The sequence below is a fragment of the Phyllobates terribilis genome, unplaced genomic scaffold (assembly GCF_046119375.1).
Source record: "Phyllobates terribilis strain yellow unplaced genomic scaffold, ASM4611937v1 Scaffold_5__5_contigs__length_657084704, whole genome shotgun sequence".
Taxonomy (NCBI): domain Eukaryota; kingdom Metazoa; phylum Chordata; class Amphibia; order Anura; family Dendrobatidae; genus Phyllobates; species Phyllobates terribilis.
In genome coordinates this window covers 202093780-202113558 of record NW_027362765.1, presented here as the reverse complement: position 1 = coordinate 202113558, position 19779 = coordinate 202093780, and the positions used below count along the sequence as shown (strand labels likewise).

Below are 19779 nucleotides of genomic sequence, written 5' to 3'. Positions count from 1 at the left end.
CACTCAGGCGCACCATGACATTAGCAGTAACGCTTGCAAAAGAAAAAAAAGAGGTCTAAAAATTAGCCTGTAGCCGATGACAAATCATAGGCAAAGATGGAAGAACATTGCTGATAAGAGGTAAACCAGGAGCCGAGTACAGGACTGGTAACACATTAACATGTATAACAATGTTTTGTTGCTGCCCATTTTGTGCAATGTCCAAGCACATGAGAATAAAGAGCCCTGTTGCAAATATTGCACATGTAAGTAATAATAATTCGCTCCATACAACTGCATAAAAGAATCATTCTGTTAATTTAATGGCTGTACAGTAATGAGATCCACAATCACAGTCATTTCCATGATGCAAGTCATTGGTTTAAAAAAATATGGTACATCATCTGCTTTAGTGTGAAGAACAGATGCTCCTTGTAACCCACTGAGAAATATAGTGGGTGCCATACCCAGGCAGAGGTGGCCATTCCCAGAGTGGCAGGATGAGAACAGCAGTGGAGTCTTCCAGTTACAGAAAAGAAATCACAACAGTACTGTCCACCAAAGAGGTCACATCCCAAGACGTGACTGGAGAGAGCTGCCGTCACCTCCCACCTTGGTGGGGTATTGAGGAAGATGGAGTAAAAACAAGAGCAGACCTCACCAGTGATGCAGAATGAACCAGCCGCACGCTGTCCAAGTACACTGCACGTTATGCATAAAATATTTCCGTGGGAAACAATGCAGGCTGCAGCTCAAGGAGTCTTACATCTGTTTCATGGCGTTTTTCCCAGAAAGACAACACGTCCCCTTCCCGATCTCCATTGTGCAGATATCCCAGTGTCAGTCCTGAAGGCGGTAAGAACATTTCCTGTCCACCATTATGTGGTTTTCCCAAGTTCAATTTTTTTCTGAATGGCACGTGTGGAGTAGTAGATCAGTGAATCAATAAGTCCAGCAACTGTGTCATGAAAGTAAAGAAAGTAAAGTGTAAAGCATATCATAAGTACCATAGGTTAGTGACTGGCTTTCACACCCAACTTTTTATATATTTGTTAAAGTACGCTGTATGGTCTAATAAAATGCATACTCCCCAACCAATTCCCCACTCCCAGTGATTAGCTGTAGCAGTCATATGCCAGGCTGGCAAAGGAATCATGGAGACCATCCGAGCAGCAATGGAAGAGGAGTAGGAGGAGATTGGTAAGCTAGTATGCTTCTTATTATTTTATTAGACCATGCTGATTGTGTTTAAGAAGGGGGCAAAACTTTGAAATGGCAACCTTCATCAATGATATGATATGATATATGATATATGGCAGAACACCCTTAGCACTTGCCTGTGAACACTCCTCCGATAATGGCGCACACTCCAGTTAGAAAGTGGGTAAATGACCTAAAAAGAACAGAGAACATATCATCATACACGTTGGCTACCAGAATGGTACATGTCACGTTGCAGTGCCGGGAGGTCTCACCTGTGCTTCTCTGTCAGCTTTACCATCATAGGAGAAAGCTCATATAGGACAAATACCCCTGGGAGACCCTGATCACCAATCAAACCGTTTGCAATCTTTTCATGTCTGGTTACTGAAAACTGATTGGTGCGTAATATCTAGAAAAGAAAAATGTGAATATCAAAGTTATCTAGCTATTCATTATGGGAAGAACAGGATTGTGAAGGATTATTAATAAAAAGCATCACTGGTTGCTTCCATTCACACAGCTGAATATTACCTGTCCTCTCTAAGATACAAATATAGCTGTGTGTGCAAGAATCCAAGGAAAGCAGAAATTCAATGGTGGATTTACACATCTAAAGACTGTCATTTTGTTCTTTGTTTTATATCAAATAGGCCCAACATTTGGCACTGTTGAGTATCATATTTTTGGATTTAGAGCTTCATTTTTTTTTTTCTTTTGTAGTGTTTTAAAACCCCCAGCATAGACATATTTTCTTTAAAACTATGTCAGCAGGATTTTGCTACCTCATCTGAGAGCAGCCTGATGTAAGCAAAGAAACCCTGAATCCAATGATATACAACTTAGATTACTAGGTGCAGCCATTCTGACACAATCAGAACTTTTATATTTAGCATGAAGTATAGCTGAGAAACTGACCCCACCCCCACCGGGCTCTATATGTACAAGGTCCATAGACAGTGAGCTGCCTGTCACAGGAGGGGGTGTGTCAGATCAGGAGGCACCAGACCAGCTAGTCCCAGCAATAAGCTACTGGTGCTAAAACATTCATTACAAGTAAACAAAACCCAGATGGATAAGAGAGGCATTGCTGAAATCTGTCTGTTAACCCCTACAGCATGTTGCCTTCAGATTACATAGCAAAAAGCTGCTGACAGATTCCCTCTAAGGGATTACATGTGGACTGTGCAGACATGACTAGAGGGAGCTTACTGCATTCTGCCTATTTATAACATGATGCAGTGAAACTCCCATGCTCCCTCTAGTGGTGACTACATTTAAAGGCAGTAATCAGTTCAAACCACCTCCAAAAATTAAAGAGAACCTGTCACGTCATTTCAAGCATCCAAACTGTCCCCAGTGCGTTGTTAGTGATGCTATGTGCATCACTAACACGTTATTTTCGTTAAATTCGGCGGTTTAATCATGTCCCAAGAGCACTTTATATACTTATACAGTACCTGCTCAGTTAGTCATAGGGGTGTGCTTAACTTTCATTCAGTAACGGGCGTCACCGCCCACTCAATTTGTTTGATTGCCCTGGAAGCACCGATGCCACTTGAAACCGTTGTGCAATGTTGAGATCGGACAGCCAAGCTACGCGCCACACACACTCGTCCCAAGTGCGGCTCCGCGACACCCACACACACACACACACACACACGTCCCAAGTGCGGCTCCGCGACACCCACCCACACACACTCGTCCCAAGTGCGGCTCCGCGACACCCACACACACACGTCCCAAGTGCGGCTCCGCGACACCCACCCACACACACGGCCCTGCAATCTCAACACTGCGCAGGTGAGGCTTCACACTCCAAAAGCTTGGAATTTTACAACGGTTTCAAGTGACGTCGCACTTCAAGGACAATGAAATTGAGTGGGCGGTGACGCCCATGACTGAACGAAAATTAAGCACACCCCTATGACTAAATGAGCAGGTACTGCATAAGTATATAAAGTGCTTTTGGGACATGATATACATCAAATTTTAATGAAAATAACGTGTTAGTGATACACATTGCATCACTAACAATGCACTGGGGGCAGTTTAGATGCTTGAGATGACGTGACAGGTTCCCTTTAAAAGACAAATGATTATCTACATTGTACCTGTCTAGCTCTTCAATAAATAAGTAGAGCACAACAGAAGTGTAAGGTTCTCATTTTCCCCTTTATCCATAGTCAGTTCACAGACCCAAATCCAGGCTGTAAAGCAATACTAAATGGCACAGAACAGTACGAATGGCAACATGCAGAACTAAGCCCACAAGTCACACTCCACAACCACCCTGTAGCCCGCTTTTCTTACCTCTCCATCTACTTTCACGTATACTGTAGGAACAATTTTCACAAAGTACTGGAACATCATAGATGCTGTAATATAGAGATAAATGGATTGAGATTCAGCAGTTCCATTAGTCTCTAGTGTGTTCTTACAAAGACAAGTAAATCCTTCAGCGTTTTAGTCTGACTGAAGAAACGTTGCTATGTACAGTAGAGGTTACGTAAAACCCTTAGCTCCGGATAGTATATTTCTCAAGGGCCAGAGATTGTAGCCCCTCACTAAATATAAAAGACTGTATGTGGGTGCAAATCACAGCTACTCTATGTAACATGTACACCAAGGATTGCAATGCGGTGAAGGAGAAGCCATACTGGTAATGTCAGCGAGCCGCACTTTTATTAAACAGTAATGAGCCTGAAGAGAACACGGCTGACACTCACATTGTATGGCAGACACACTTGTCCCATCAAGAGGATTAACTAGACCAGGATAGTCTCTTCCAAAGGAGAGATGTTTAATATGATGCGTCATATTAATCTGTGAGGAAAAGAAAATACAAAATTATAATAGAGATAGAGAGAGAGATTATATATATATATATATATATATATATATATCTCTCAAGTGAATCAACAAGCAATACAGACAATGTACCCTCAGTGCCAACAGTGTCAGACCATTGGGGAGTTGGGTTTGACCCTAAAGGGAGTAAAAACACCCTGTCACCAATCTACTCCTTCCCAGAAGAAAAAAAAACCAGAAGAGCTCAGGCAATAGGTGTTATTTGTTCAGGGATCCCACCAGTAGGATGAAAGAGCAGCCATTAGAAGATGATGTTTTCCTGATATATTACATATAGGATTAATCACAGACAGACAATGTGATGGAACACCAAACACACATGATTTATCCCAGCATATGTCTCCATTAACCATTCTTACAGTGATTCACTGTCCTCAGTGGATGCGAGTATCACTGCTGAGGCCAGTGACTGCAGTGGGGCATGTGCACAAACAGCAAGTGATTGCTGCAGGAATGTGAACAGAGGCTGCCAGGAATCACTGGACTGCTGGTTCTGAAGCCGCAGGTACATTTTTTTTTCCATCATAATGAATGAATCCTTTTGAGGCAAACTTCAAACAACCAGATTTTTTTCTACCTCATCTGAGAGCAGCAAGATGTAGGGACAGGAACCCTGATTCCAGCATTGTGCCACTTACTGAGCTGCTCGATAGAATAGTGATGTGATCAAAACTGTATCTGCAGCAGATCTACAAGTTCTCTGAATGCTGAGATCTGTATAACCCCGCCGACATCAATGATTGACAGTTTTCTGTGCACACTGTGCATAGGCAGAAAGCTTCAAATCAGTGATGGGGGCGTGGTTATGCAGGGCTCATGAATATGGACGACTACATGGCAGCAGGTTTACTAGTCCTCTAATGATATTCTCCTGATAAAACCCATTTTATCAAAATCATAGCAAACAGCCAAGTAAGTGATATCACTGGAATCAGGGTCTCTACCTCTACATTATGCTGCCCTCAAGAGGCAAAAACCTGGTGAGATTTCCTGAATATGGCTGTATTCAGTATATGTATATGGTGCTCTGTGTATGAGATGTCTATTTACAGCCCTGGAGGTATTGGTACTAGTTATGATCACTAACTATAAGTATCTGTAGGAAACCATAAAAAGCACCACAGCGTGGAAATATAGCCAGGCTGTCTGAATGTATACACATGCAAATCTACAGTCATACATATAAAACAGAACTTACACTGTCAAGTCCAAAGCTTTGCAGGTCATGGACTGTTAAAGAGGGGAGAAATACAAATTAGTGAGAACATTCAGAATTAAAAAGGTGAAGAATATATTTTTTTTTTACTGAAACCCATGCTTTTTCTACCAACAGTAAGAAATTGAGCCTTTTTTCTATGAAAAACCACCTGTGAACAAAACGTTTTCTATCAATCTCAGACAGCAATAAATTGGTATTTTATCATCCATATTCTGGACCTCATGTAGTGCTACAGAGGCAGACTGGGGTCACCAAAAATCCTAAGCTGAATAAGACAGCAGAAATTTAGATGCAAAAAATATGAACCCATATTGTGGTCTGAAAGTGGCCTTACTGTATTCACAGGATCAAAAGGAAGTTTCCAGTAATGACTTAATCAGTAATTGAAAGAAAGCGAAGAGATAACAAGAAAATGTTCCCCGCGTTTAGACCACATCAAGTGTATGGAGTGGAGCTGTAGGATCATACACCGCCCGTAGTCAAATACAGTGCGGCTCCTGGTTAAAAAGACCATCTAAACAACCCAAGAAGAAGATATAAAAACCCATGTATATATTTAAAGGCTCAATACGGAATCCCAAAGCCCCCCAGATTACATCTGCTAAAGACAAGATGAGCCGACGCTGCAGTGTGGTTTTCATGATAAACGGAAAGAAAGTTGCAGATCCGATCAGAACCTAGCGCAATAACTTTTACAAAATGAAAAAATCTTATGTCAGAGTTTCTTCTCACTAACATGTATTACCAAGTCACAAATAAGTTCTCCCTATATAAGAAAAACAATCCGATAACTACCGGACACAGTTAACTGGCAGACTATGTGGACTGAGAGAATGAAAGCTACAATACAGCGACACGCGACAGGCACTGGTGTAATAATGAAGTATACAAGAGTTAAAATGAAGAAAAAAAAACAAAAAACAAAAAAACACAACTTACTCTCAACAGCGTGTACTGCAAGTGGAGAAGGCAGGAAGAGAAGAGAGAAATGGTTTCTTTATTATGCCGCAGTAATAATAATTTCCACAATTGCAGGTATTTAAATAAAATGTTCCTGTGCTGAGATAATCTTATAAATGTGCCCCTGCTGTGTACTGTGTAATGGATGTGTCTGACCGTACAGGGACATGGTCTCATCATAACACAGCTCCTGGGCAAGGGACGGGGGGGTTGGAGTAAAATATTATACAGACAGGACAATACAGCATCGCAAATTATTCATTCTGGCAGGTAAAATATTGCTTAAAAACAGGCAGTGAAATGTTTTGCCTCACAAAAAGAGTCAGCTGTGATCCCCTGCTGTCCTGTCTGTATACTCTTTTGCGCCCTCCCCTGCCCACCAGCTGTGGTATGATCAGACCATGTCCCTGTACGGTCAGACACAGCCATTACACAGGACACAGCAGGGGCACATTTATAAGATTATCTCAGCACAGGAACATTTTATTTAAATACATCCAATTGTGGAAGTTATTATTATTCCAAGATCTATTGATTGAAATGAACTGTTGTTCGTGGGAAAACCCCTTTAAGCATTTAAAAACTCAAAGCGCTGGTAAAATACTTTCCACTGTACTTGCCCCTGACGAAGCACATCATAAGTAAGCCAGGTGTATCAGATGCCGATTGGATCCATCATACAACATAGTGCAGTATGGACAGTGACTGTCATAGATAACTAGAAAGCTCTACAGAAGACACCAAGCTATTTTAGTTTTACGGTAGTTGATATTTTAGGGGTTTTTTGTTTTGTTTTTTATAAACAAACACTCAACAACCTAAGGATTGTCCCACAAAAAAAAAAAAATTATACAAAAAGCACAAAACACAAGCACAGAGAGCAAAAACAACAGAACACAATGCAGGCATGCAAACAGACTGTTCACATTAGATACAATAAATCTTTTAGAGGGATTTTCCAGACAAATTTTTTTTCACTATTCGTTTAGAATGTCCTAATTAAAGGGAGTTATGCTGGCCTTAATTATGATCCGACACGCCTGATGACATTTCAAAATGTATAAGTGACTGCTGCAGCCAATCACTGGTTGCAGGAGTGACCTTAGTGGGGTCTGCAGCAGTTACATGTCAATGCTGAAACATCTCCACTAAAGGCCAGGGCACCAGAAAGTGATCCAGGGAGAGGAGACATGGAAGGGGTAAGTGATCTGTAATGTTAGTAATACTCCAAGTGCAAAATGGTAGAAAATAAGCAAGCAAATTCAAGGGGCTGGACATCCCCTTTAAGGAAAATTAATACGTTCCCATTCTCCCAGCCCACATAGTCTCCTTTATTAACTTTCCTTGCAGATCCTGGTTAACCTTTACAGCGCATTCAACCATGCAAAACATATCATTATTCTACTAAGCTTTACAGAAGTGAGTTCCAAGACAGACTGTAATCACATAACGTTCAGTGGCCTGATGACGACACTTATTTCTTCCAGTGTAGATAATACTCACCATGGACATGTGACTGTTGGAAGCTTTTACCAGGGGCAAAATGAAAGTTCCCAGCCACCTAAATGACAAAAAAAAAATAAAATCAACTAAGAAATTGATTTTCAGATACTAATCTGAATATTGAGAATAAAGTGAGACCAAATCAGGACATCTACAAAGTCATTACCTTGTTGACTTCTAAGAATCCGTACACCTCGCATCCCTCATTCTTCTGCTCCTGCATCTTTTGGCTGAACCCTTCCCGTTTACACTGTTCGATTGAATCTGGAGTCTTGAACGCCCATCCTTTCCGTCGGTAAGCCTCTCGCACATCATCACATGTGTTACAACACCTGCAGGGAATACAAGGGGTGTTATAGCTACACAAACAAAGAAATATTATACATCAAAAGTCCTTTATAAATACCTAATATCTTCAGATTCTGCACCAAAGCAGCTTTCACAGCGATTTGGGTCTAACGTTTTGGGGTCAAAAGCTACGTGTTCCTCTGCTTTCCCTAAATCTGAAAAAAAAAAGCAAAATAAATGTTGGCTAAAAGACTTAGGCTTGTAGAACTGGGAAATTCATGGTGGGTAGTAGTATACACTCTTGGTTCTCAACCTATGGAAAAGGTCCATCATGTATCCGGCGGCATGTGCCTTTAACCCCTTTGTGATCATATAGAATACATTTATGATCATATGGGTGCAGTGGGAGTATAAACTCACTCAGTAACGGAGCTAGCTGGCATTTGTCATGCATGTTGACATGTTACAGAGCAGACATCTGCTTTTAACAGCAATGATGGAAGTTAGCTCCAATTACTGCTGCCAAAACTTGACCATGGCATTTAAATAGATGGGCTGCTAGTGCAAACACCCATTGATCAACCCTTGCCATATGATTGCATGGTGCTGATAGGCTACCATGGACAGCCAGGGGCCTGCTGGAGGCTGATGGCTGCCACGTTGGTCCTCCTATGAAGCCCAGCCAGTGGCCATTTCCCTACATACTGCAATACACATCATCAAAAGGATTTTCTTGCAATTTAGTAAGGTCTCCTAGGTCAGTAATCCCAACAATGACAGAATAATAATTTAAGAAGAGCATTCTCATTCCTGCTGCATTTACCATGCTTCTCAGCTTCCGAAGTCACTGGTTTCCCATCATTATCCAGCCGCTGCTTGAATAGATTGTGTTCCACATCCAGCTGCTGCTCCCCAGCCACATCCATGGCATCTATGCTCAGATCTGCCATATAAACAAGTCACATGGTCAGTCAAAAACAAAAAACTTGGTACCAAGTATTAAATATCATTTACAGATGGGGCAGCTCAGTGGCTCAGTGGTTAGCACTGCAGCCTTGCAGCGCTGGGGTCTTGGGTTCAAATCCCACCAAGGACAACATCTGCAAGGGGTTTGTATGTTCTCCCTGTGTTTGCGTGGGTTTCCTCCGGGTTCTCCGGTTTCCTCCTACACTCCAAAGACATACTGATTGGGGCTCACAATCTAGATTCCCTAAGGGGACAGTGCCCATAATGTCTGTAAAGCGCAGTGGAATTAATGGCGCTATATAATGGAGTAAAATAACTAATTAAACTATATAGATCCCACTTTTGTAGTTACATCATCAATTTGAAGAATCTAATCTTCATTCAAACTGAACCTTGAATAATAAATTACTGTACATTGTGTTTTGAAATAAGCAGGAATGCAAGTGTGAGTGTGTATATTAAAGTGTCACATTAACCTCTTCCCAGCCAATTTTTGCATTTTTTTCCTCCCCTTCTCCCAAGAGCCATAACGGTTTGTTTTGTGGACGAGTTGTACTTTTGAATGCAACATTGATTTTACCACACAGTGTACTTGATAATGGTAAAAAAAAAGTTCCAAGTGTGGAGAAATTGAAAAAAATAAATAAAAATGCAATTTCGCCATGGTTTTATTTTTACGGTGTACATTCTATGGTAAAATTACTCTGCATCAGGATTCTCCAGGTCAGTACAATTACAACTATACCAAATTTGTATAGATTTTTTTTTTTTTTTTTTTTTTTTTTTTTTATTAAAAGTGGAGAAAAAAAAAAATAATATATACAGAAATCCTAAAAAAAATTTGTGCTTTTGTCGCCATTTTTCGAGACTTGTAACATTTTTGTTTTTCCATAGATCGAGCTGAGTGAGGGCTTGTTTTTTGCGTGATTAGCTGTTTTTATTGATACAACTTTTGTCTATATTGGAAGTTTTGATCTGTTTTTAATGTATTTTTTTTTGGAAGGAATTGTGACTAGAATAAGACATTTCTGACGTTTTGAATTTTTTTCTCGTTATGGGACTTACAGATTGGGTTAATCAATTTTATATTTTGATAGATCAGAACTTTATGGCGATTTGAACTGGTTTTATTTTTTTCTTAAGCTTTTATATACATTTTTAAAAACTTTTTTTTAACTTGTTCTTTTAGTCCCTTTAGTGGAATTCAATCTGTGATCATCCAATAGTATTCCAGTATATAGTGTAAATTTTGGTCTCCTTTGAAGCTCAGCACATAGCTGAGCTTTAGAAGATTCCAAAAATGGTGGCGACAGGAGCCTTCAGCAGGCCCTCAGTAACCATAACACATAGGTGCCCCGCAATTGTGTCACAGGAGGGTGCCGATGGGAGCCGGTAAGCATGAGCAGTGGAGCATCTTCTAATTAAATGCCGCTGTCAGATTGCTCATCTGCGGCCACAGCTATTAAGATAAAGATGCCCATTATTTATAGAAGCACTCCTACCATCAAAGCTTTTATCCTCTTAATATATTGCAGTCATCATATTATATAGCACTCTGTACTTACAAGTGCTCATTTTGCCTTTCTACCCAATTAATTCTTCTTTTCTCTGCTCTATATTGAAATAGGAAGCATTTTACCCTGCAGGAGTCATCCCCCTCTTCAACTCCTGACCAAGCTGCAGCTTCCTCCACCTGCCAGGGACTTTTGCAGTGATAACTCATGCAGGGAAAATAGACTACCTGTTTCTACATAGAGCTTAGAAGGATAATAATAATAATAATATTTTTATTTATATCGCATCAACATATTCCGCAGCGCTTTACAATTCAGCAAAGAGAAGAATTAACTGGGTAGAAGGGAAAAAATGAGCAATTGTAAGTGAGGTGTCATATGAAATGATGACTGCAAAACAATAAGAAGATAAAAATGTTAATAGGAGTGCTTCTTTAATATAGCTGTTATCTTCCCGTGTGGAGGGAGCTCATCTCCTGAGCCCTCTGCACATGTGGCTACCCCCACAATCACATACAAGTATGTGATACTGTGTTAAGACATTAAATAGGTATAATAATTGGAGAATATGACAAATATATCGTTTAAAATTAAGCAATTTATTATTTACTAAAGGATCCAAGGCAAAATTGAGGATCCGCAGTTGTCAAAGACAGAGAAGAAGTTTAGAGTTTAATGTAAACAATGTTGCACAGAATAACAATCTATGCAGTCTCTGCCCCAGGATCTTAGCTTAAACCCCTGTCTTGTTACACTGACAGAAACCTGCTCTACAATGTTAATAGGATAGGTGCCCCGTCCTCCTCTTCATATGTAGGAAGATGTGCTCCCAGTGGATAGGCTGATCTCATAATTGAGATGCCAGGAGTGCAGAGGTAAGAAGAGGCTGCTCACACTGCTGTCCACCCGATACATCTGATCTAACACTGGAGATACCAGGGATAGTGAGGTAAGAGGCGGCTGCTCACACTGCTGTCCACACAGTCGTTCTTAATATTGAGAGATTGTTGTGACCTATATAGACCTTGATAGTACATGGTATACGTACTCTCGACATGACAGCAGTGAAGCGTCCTTCTGCACATGTACAAACAGCTATCCTGTTAATATTCTAGGACAGGTTCTTGTGTCAGTGTAATGAGAATTTAATGTTCAAAAATGAATTGTGATTTGATAATTAAAGAGGTTATCTGACACTAATTTACAAAAGCAGGCACTCACCTTCTGTTACACATCCATCAAGTGAAGTCTGCTTTGGAACGATGGCTACATTGTTCAGATTTCAACATGACCGCAGTAACCTGTGATTAGCTGCAGTGGTCAGGTGACCATAAGAGCACATTATCAAATGTTTTTTTGATGACACCCTCTCCTAGTTACCTGACTGTTGCAGCTAATCATAGGCTTCAGTGGTCCTGGTGACATCCGGGTGGAGGTGACATTTCTTCCAAAGCCGCTCCAGAGCTACTGAGCAACCAGCACTCATAACATTTAATTTATTTATTTATTTCTACTACAGGAGAACCTCTTTTGGTAGTTGAATCTGTGGATTTGCATTACACAAAGCCATGCACAAGCAAATCCAATTGCAGAGCTACTGGATCAAAATTTTTATGGAAACATATTTTGAGATTGATAAATTGGAAGTGATTAAACTTTTGATTGGTAAAAAATGCTGCCAGATCCACTAACAATTTATGCAATTGAGAAAGGATTGTATACACAGCATTGTATTTTTTTTTTTTTTTTTTTTTTTTTTTTTTTTTTTTTTTTTCACACAAACCAAGAAAGATTAAGATGTTTCTTCTTGTTCAACATCTTGTAGACAGTGGCATAGGGCAAATAGTTTCAGTGTGTGGGAGAAGGTGGCATTAAACTCTATGGAGGCAACGAAATGAGTATCATACTGGGAGATAACACAAAGGATTCAGAAGAGGAACAATGTGTGTTCATGCTTCAATACACGTCCCTCTCTCTCACCATACTATGACAAATATATTTATTTTTAAGGTGGGGGGGGGGGTTACTTAGGACTTTTGCTATAGAGTCCAATGATTTATTATCACACCCTGTATGATAACCACCAACCAGTTCGGAAAGCTTACTCACAGGCACAAGGCATATGTGGAAATAGAATATCGATATTAATCTTTAACTTGTCTCCTCTAGACTTGTCAACAAACAATTCTGGATAAACCTGGAGAAAAGATACAAAGAATGACAGATAAAGGCAAAAATATAGTGGAAACAAAGTTATTTGCACAAGCGAACTGGTGACAGGCTCCATGGATACTTTCAAGTTCTTTCAACACTGTTTAGAAGGGTTGTCAGCTGCAGACAACCCCTTTAAGAACTATATTTCCATCACCAAAATAAATATAACAGACACTCACCCTTCCCTACCCTGCTCACATGATTTTTTTATGTCGCATGAGCGCTGCAGCCAATCAGCGGTGGCTCATGGGCTGCAGTTCTTATACTTCCCTTGCATGTCTGAGTTCTGTTCAAAAGGAAGTGCGAGAGCTCCAACCCATGAGCGACTGCTGATTAGCTGCAGCGCTCACGTGGTAAAACAATGTCACATGAGTGCTTTAGGATCAGTTTTTGCTTTTGACTTCAAAAACTACACCAAAAAAAAAAAGAAAAAGACAAACCAACATGGAATCCCACCTATACATATTAATTACCAAGCAATTAAGGCTAAGGCCACACACAAAAGGGTATGGTGTATTTTTGCAACCTCCCAAAAAATGTAATGGAGAGGTAAGCAGTCATGTAGACTGCAATACACTGTTTCCAATAGGACGCCACAGAAGTACTGGCAGAGGAGCTTTAAAAAGGCGATTATGTGAAAGCTTGTTATATTTAATCATATGCAGCAGTTAAATGGAAACTGGAACAGACATCCCTGAGAAAAGAGAAAGTCATCTGAAGCTCAGTCCAAGGGACATCAATCAAGATATCTACGGAGGGAATAAGGAATGGACAGCGGCAACAATAGGCTATAAGGCGGCATGTAGCAGCACACGTTTCTGTGTGACTTGCATCTTATACAAGCCTTAGCCATGTGCATCTATTAGAATTAGCAAACACCACCCTCATGGAGGATAGAGGAGCGTTTACCCATCAGTATTTTGCATCAGTGCTGCCCCCTGCAGTACATATATTTCTATTGTGACCAGGTATTGGTAAGTAGGGTGCAGGCATGGGATTGCAGCACCACAACTGCAGGTCACAGGGTACTGTGAGGTGCATGGGAGGGGGGTAGTATTGTAATGAAGACAGGAGGCAGAGATTTCTTCCAGGCACCCTACACCACGGTGCCTGGAAGGAATCATTAACATAAAAAATTAAAAGTTTATTTCTCAACAACTAGACCACAGCTATGAGGCATATAGATAAGACTAGTTTATCCATTCTATTACCTGTATGCCCATAGTAATAGTGTAAAAGCGTCCCAGGGATGACAGATTCCCTTTATGGCAACATCAGGTAGTGGGGCAAAACATTCTGACAGGTTACTTTTTTTATTTAAAAGGTCTTGAGGGCTTCAAGGGTGGATTTAAACGACAATTTTTTTGCATGCAACATAAGCAAGTTTTGCATCAGATTTGTCCATGGCATAATATAATCTACCCTAGCAATTTATTTTTTTCAGTGATTTTCCTGCTGTAATCACTTTATACAATTGTGCACCACGATCAGCTATTCAGAAAGCAAACTGATGGGAGAAAGAATTTCACTTCCTGGCCTCCTGCCCCACACTGCACTCAGGAACCCCGGACAATCAGGAAGAGAGGACCAAAGCCACGAAGTGTCTTTCAGAAAAAGCAGTCACACTATAAAGAGAGTCACAGAAAGGTTTGCACTTACTTCTTTTGTGAGAAAATACTGAAGCTCAGAGAGAAATAATATCAGCATTATAAGTCCACTAATTACCGTAACTAGAAGAGAAAAAAAGAAAAGTTATTTCGGCAAAATACAAAAAGTTTATAGCAATATGCATTTATAGGAGTTGTCCTCACATAAAGTGATGACCTATGTGCAGTTATATGACTGCGTGTGACACCTGGCACCCCATTAAAGGGGTTGGCCACAACCATCATTTTAACAGATGTTTTGGGGATTTTAAGTCACTACATTTTTTTCCTAATTAGTCTGTTTTATGTATTGAATAATACTGATTTTTTTTCTTTTTGTACACTATGGCAGTCGGTCAGCAACATATGCCTATACAGGGGCAAATATTACAATCTCCAGTGAAAGTTATATGGTGGGAAATCCTACAGAAAAATCACTTTTTTCCATAATTTCTATTTAAGAATATAGAAAAAAAAAAGTTTCCAAACATATCTGTGCTAAATGGTCATCTTTATAATTATCTGTGCTAAATGGTCATCTTTATAATTATCTGTGCTAAATGGTCATCTTTATAATTACAGGCTGCTTATCCTGAGCTCCCTCCATACACCTGGTTCTTCGCAGCTGACAATAGCAGGACTGGGCTACATGACTATGTGCTAACCACGTCAGAGAAGAATAGTTTAACACAAATGGTTAACTGCCACGAGTGCAGCAGCATCACGCTCCAATGAGGTTTGCTAATGCAATTATGCATGCAATACCCTCTATCCAAATGCAAACATATGGAAGAATATGGGGGTTTAGGATGCAGAGCACCAAGTTTATTTTCTAACCTTCTCTTGAAAAGTAAAAGCTAGAATTTGATTGGCTGCTCTGAGTAACCCTTTAACGGCATTCGTTTGCGATCTGACAAGGATGGTAGAACTTGCTACTTAGCAGGTATTTGTACTGCAGACAGCAGCTGCCACAAATCACAGTTTAGCAAGAATTATTTAAGTGAGCGTTTAATGTGTCATGAATAATTAAAAAGGTAACATCCATTTTCCTGTAGTGTCCCTTTAATAAAAACACAAGGTCTGATAACCCATACCATTCACATTGTCAAAGGGACGAGTCTCTGCAGAACAGTACAAAGCTTTACGTAAAGCAGCTCCTAATATTTCACATTTATTAAAACATGCCACATTAGCTTACAGGGTTTATCAAGAGTTTAACCTCTTAAAGGGAATCTGTCAGTAGGTTCAACCCTCCTAAACTGTCTATATGGGCATGTAGGTCATAGGAAACTGAATAAAATGATATCTTGGTATCTGCGATCCAATGTCTTATTCCAGAGAAATCCATCTTTTTCTTATACGTTAATGAGCTGTGGAAAGGACAGTGATCTGCATGAGAATCTGCCTCAAGAGATCATTATAAATAAAGAGAGGAATTACCGGTATGAGACATTTAGAGCAGACTGTCAGTCGTTACATGTCTCACACCGATAACGCCTCCTTTCATTTAAAATAAGCTCTGGAGGCTGTGGTTTGTCCTGAAGAAGTGTGAAACTTCAAAACGCATTGATAAACTACATTTAATGTACATAAGTCTCTGACTCCGTCCAGGCAGCATAGAAAGTAACTCATTCTTCTCCACTATCGATATCTTCATAGGTCTGCAGCAGCCTGTATCTAAGTGTAATAAGTGGTTGTGGGTACACAACCCAGCCAGGTGAGCAATTCTCCTTCTCAATTGATACATTTTTCACCCGGATAAGACCCTATTGCGTTATGGTCTTTCCAGTCCTTTCCCAATGTAGATCATCAGGAGAGCAAACTGTCAATTGTTACATGTCTCACACTGGTAATGCCTCATTTCACTTATAAGCAGCTCTGGAGGCAGATTCTCAAGCAGATTTATGTCCAACCCAAAGATCATAACAGCTCTTTAACATATTAAGAAAAAAGTGGATTTCCCTGAAATCTGATCGCAGATATCAAGGTATCATTTTATTCAGCTTCCTATGACCTACATACCCATATAGACGGCTTATCATACTGACAGATTCCCTTTAATGCAATATCCATCATGAGCAACTTTAATGCAGAGGTATAATTCATACAGTGCTGGGAGCATCAGTGACCAGGAGCCTAAGAGTGAGGCCTTCTGAGAGAAGCTTTCCCTTCAGGGTGCCTGTCGATAAGAATACTGGGAACACGGCAATTAAAGGATCAGTGTGAATAATGGCCACATGCCAATTGCATAAGGAAGAATATTAGGCACACATCTTTTGGAGGCGCCTGTCAGAAAGAATACTGGTTACATGGCACTTGCAGGGCAGCTGTCAGATTGAGGCACACAAAAATTGCAGGGAGCCTATCAATAAGAATACAAAGTACACAACACAAAGCCTACGAGTAAGAATCCTGGATACGCAGCAATTACAGGGCACATATCAGTAAGAATATTAAGGAATATGGCAGTAGGAATACCAGGTTCTCATTGGTTACAGCAGGGGTTCACAACCTGTGGCCCCCCTAGTTTGGTGTATTAGAGCAAGGGGAGCAGACAAACTTTTTCTTTAGTGCAGGGAAAGGCAGCTCAACAAGAGGGTGAGGTGGAAGAGGAAGAGCAATTCCTTCTCCAAGACAAGGTCCATCACCACCTGCTGCGCACAGCTCACTTTTCACTACTCGCTCTGTATGTGTATGGTGCATAAGGAACGACATTTATAGATCACCACGGCGGGTGTCTGCATGCTACAGCTGTCAATTAAGAGTACAACACAGATTTAGAAAGGCTGACCGAAAACATGTAATCACAGGTGGCACCTATGAGACTTCATGCCGATCTGTCACATTTCCTAACTCTGCCTTATCTGCAGCCATTTCCAGTTGTTGCCTGATATTTATTCGTTATATGACTTGTTTCTTCACTTAGAATGCGGCTCAAGACTATTTCTCAAAGCTGTGACTCACAAAGTAAGAAAGATTGGGGACCACCAGTCACTGATAATCCCGGGGCGCTGTCACCAGTCACTGATAATCCCGGGGCGCTGTCACCAGTCACTGATAATCCCGGGGCGCTGTCACCAGTCACTGATAATCCCGGGGCGCTGTCACCAGTCACTGATAATCCCGGGGCGCTGTCACCAGTCACTGATAATCCCGGGCCGCTGTCACCAGTCACTGATAATCCCGGGCCGCTGTCACCAGTCACTGATAATCCCGGGGCGCTGTCACCAGTCACTGATAATCCCGGGGCGCTGTCACCAGTCACTGATAATCCCGGGCACTGTCACCAGTCACTGATAATCCCGGGCACTGTCACCAGTCACTGATAATCCCGGGCACTGTCACCAGTCACTGATAATCCCGGGGCGCTGTCACCAGTCACTGATAATCCCGGGGCGCTGTCACCAGTCACTGATAATCCCGGGGCGCTGTCACCAGTCACTGATAATCCCGGGCACTGTCACCAGTCACTGATAATCCCGGGGCGCTGTCACCAGTCAGTGGCAGGATCACAGCTGGCCGCTGAGGACAGGAGCTCTCGCTCTCAGCGCCCTCCCGTATGCACTAGACTCCTCCACCCCTGAGCCCCGCTCTTACCCACTGCTCCGCCGCAAGTCTTCACTCTGAAATCTTCCAATGTTTTAGGATAAGCATCAAACTGCCGGAGCCGGTGAAACGCCTCCATCTTCTCAACCGGAAGCAGAGAGCCTCCACAGCACGTCCGGGTCCATTTACCATACGTCCTTATTTCATTGGTCAGACTGACAGCCAATAACACAGCGGCTTCCGGATGACGCGTGCGCAGTTGAAAAGAACCAGTGCGACAGGTCGAGATTCGAAGCGTCACAGTTTTCAGAGACGCTGTCCTAAGCGCCGAACAGCGTGCTTGGAGCGCATGCGCATTTTGGTTTCACTCGTCAAACTAACGAGGCTATGGTGCCACCTAGCGGCTAATGTTATTTGTGTCAGTGGCTGTGAGTGTGTGCACACAAAGGGGGATGATTCATTAAGGTTCTTACTCCAGAAATCTATCGTAAACACTTTAATAAGTTGCAATATTTTTGCGAAACTCAGCAGTTGGGCGACTTTTGGCATTTACAGTCCTGGCCAGCTATGCCAATATGGGCAGGACGTGGACTGGGCATGGTCATTTATCACACTTTACTGTGATGTAACGGACTCCAGTAATGTACGCCAGGTCCCCGGTTACCGTACATGTCTGGCGACATCGCACACTGGATATCAGACTTAATTCCTTAATCAGCGCTCGCCAGTTCATGAATCTGGTCATCGTGCTCCATTCAGCTGTAAATCTTTTTCCTGAAGCGGCTTAGTAGATGGTTTTGCTGTAATTTGTTGCGTTGGCTCTTCCACTGCTATCTTTTCTATAAAGCGCAAGAAGAATGAACGTGTTACTCCCGATATTTATAGGAGATATATTTTTGGCGTCGTAGCCAAGGGACGAACATAACGCATTCACTCACATCACTATAAGGCCATTCTAACCCCTCCAACTGAATATCAGACGGATGGATGATGCCATCCAGGCCATATTTCATCTGAATAGAAAGGTAAATTGCAATAGGAAACATGACGACAATATCATACCGCCTGGGACCTCCAGGGGTGAAGATATCCTGTAAGTTGGGGATCTCACAAAATTCAGAAAGACCCAGTACATCCCACAACAAGCCCCCATATTATGAGCTCAACAAGGGGAGGTATGTGGGCACAACTTTGATCTAAAAAAAAAAAATAGGGTTTTGGTGTCTGTCATTGTTCATTCTGGAAGACATAGTTCACTGTGAGAATGTTCCACTTCCCTAATAGGAGCACTTCCCTCCATAAATAATAAAGATAAGAGCCACTGTAACGCCCATTGCCGGCGCCCCTGCATGGTTCCTTTTCTCCCTCGATGCGGGGACGCCAACATACCGCCCCAGCCACGGCAGCATCCTCATGCTCTTCTGCCTGCTTCTCATGTGTGCGCTGCACAAGCTTCCAGTGGCGTGCCTAGTGCGCACGCTCCCCTGCTGTTAAAGGGGCAGCATGCACCTCCAAAGATGCCCCCAGCCAATAGCTGGGAGGCATCTTGTATGAAAGGCACTCTCCCAATAGGGAAGTGCCCGAGCAACCCCTATAGTTTCCTTAGTGGTAGTGTGTGTGTAACTGTAGGTTGCTAGGTCTCCCGCTCTCAGTCTATTATAGTTATTTCCTTCTCCAGTATCGTCCCCTGTAGTCTTGTGGAGTTTATACGTGACCCCGAAGCCGCTCCAGCGGTACCTGTACTGTTTCAAAAGACCCGTGCGTTTGAACAAGAACCTATCCCTGAATTCCATGACTGCCTATCAATCTCCTAATCCTGCCTGTCAGTGATTCCGGTCCCATCTCCCTGTTCAGCGATCCCAACCTTTGCGGT

The 19779-nt window shown here is 41.7% G+C and overlaps 1 protein-coding gene across 2 annotated transcripts; it reads right to left on the bottom strand.

The window, feature by feature from the left end:
• Nucleotides 1-278: 278 nt before the first annotated feature.
• On the bottom strand, nucleotides 279-18117 carry ERGIC3 (ERGIC and golgi 3). 2 transcript variants are annotated; one of them, XM_073683722.1, is made up of 14 exons: nucleotides 17958-18117; nucleotides 14374-14444; nucleotides 12610-12697; nucleotides 8844-8963; nucleotides 8139-8235; nucleotides 7899-8064; nucleotides 7733-7790; nucleotides 6209-6223; nucleotides 5249-5280; nucleotides 3909-4005; nucleotides 3493-3557; nucleotides 1455-1591; nucleotides 1317-1372; nucleotides 279-937 (listed from the first exon to the last, which is right to left on the bottom strand). In XM_073683722.1, the coding sequence occupies exons 1-14, from the start codon at nucleotides 18043-18045 to the stop codon at nucleotides 858-860; spliced, it is 1170 nt and encodes a 389-aa protein (XP_073539823.1). In that variant the 5' UTR covers nucleotides 18046-18117; the 3' UTR covers nucleotides 279-857. The 2 variants fall into 2 exon arrangements, with proteins under 2 accessions (XP_073539823.1, XP_073539824.1); XM_073683723.1 differs by lacking the exon at nucleotides 6209-6223.
• Nucleotides 18118-19779: the final 1662 nt, after the last annotated feature.

Excerpts from the sequence above, each read along its gene's own strand:
- ERGIC3 (XM_073683722.1), bottom strand. The coding sequence starts at position 18,045 with ATGGAGGCGTTTCACCGGCTCCGGCAGTTTGATGCTTATCCTAAAACA. Across the intron at positions 8,236-8,843 it reads TTCGGAAGCTGAGAAGCATG|ATTTAGGGAAAGCAGAGGAA; the intron begins GTAAATGCAGCA and ends TTTTTTTTTCAG. Across the intron at positions 3,558-3,908 it reads AAGTGTGTCTGCCATACAAT|CATCTATGATGTTCCAGTAC; the intron begins GTGAGTGTCAGC and ends TCTATATTACAG.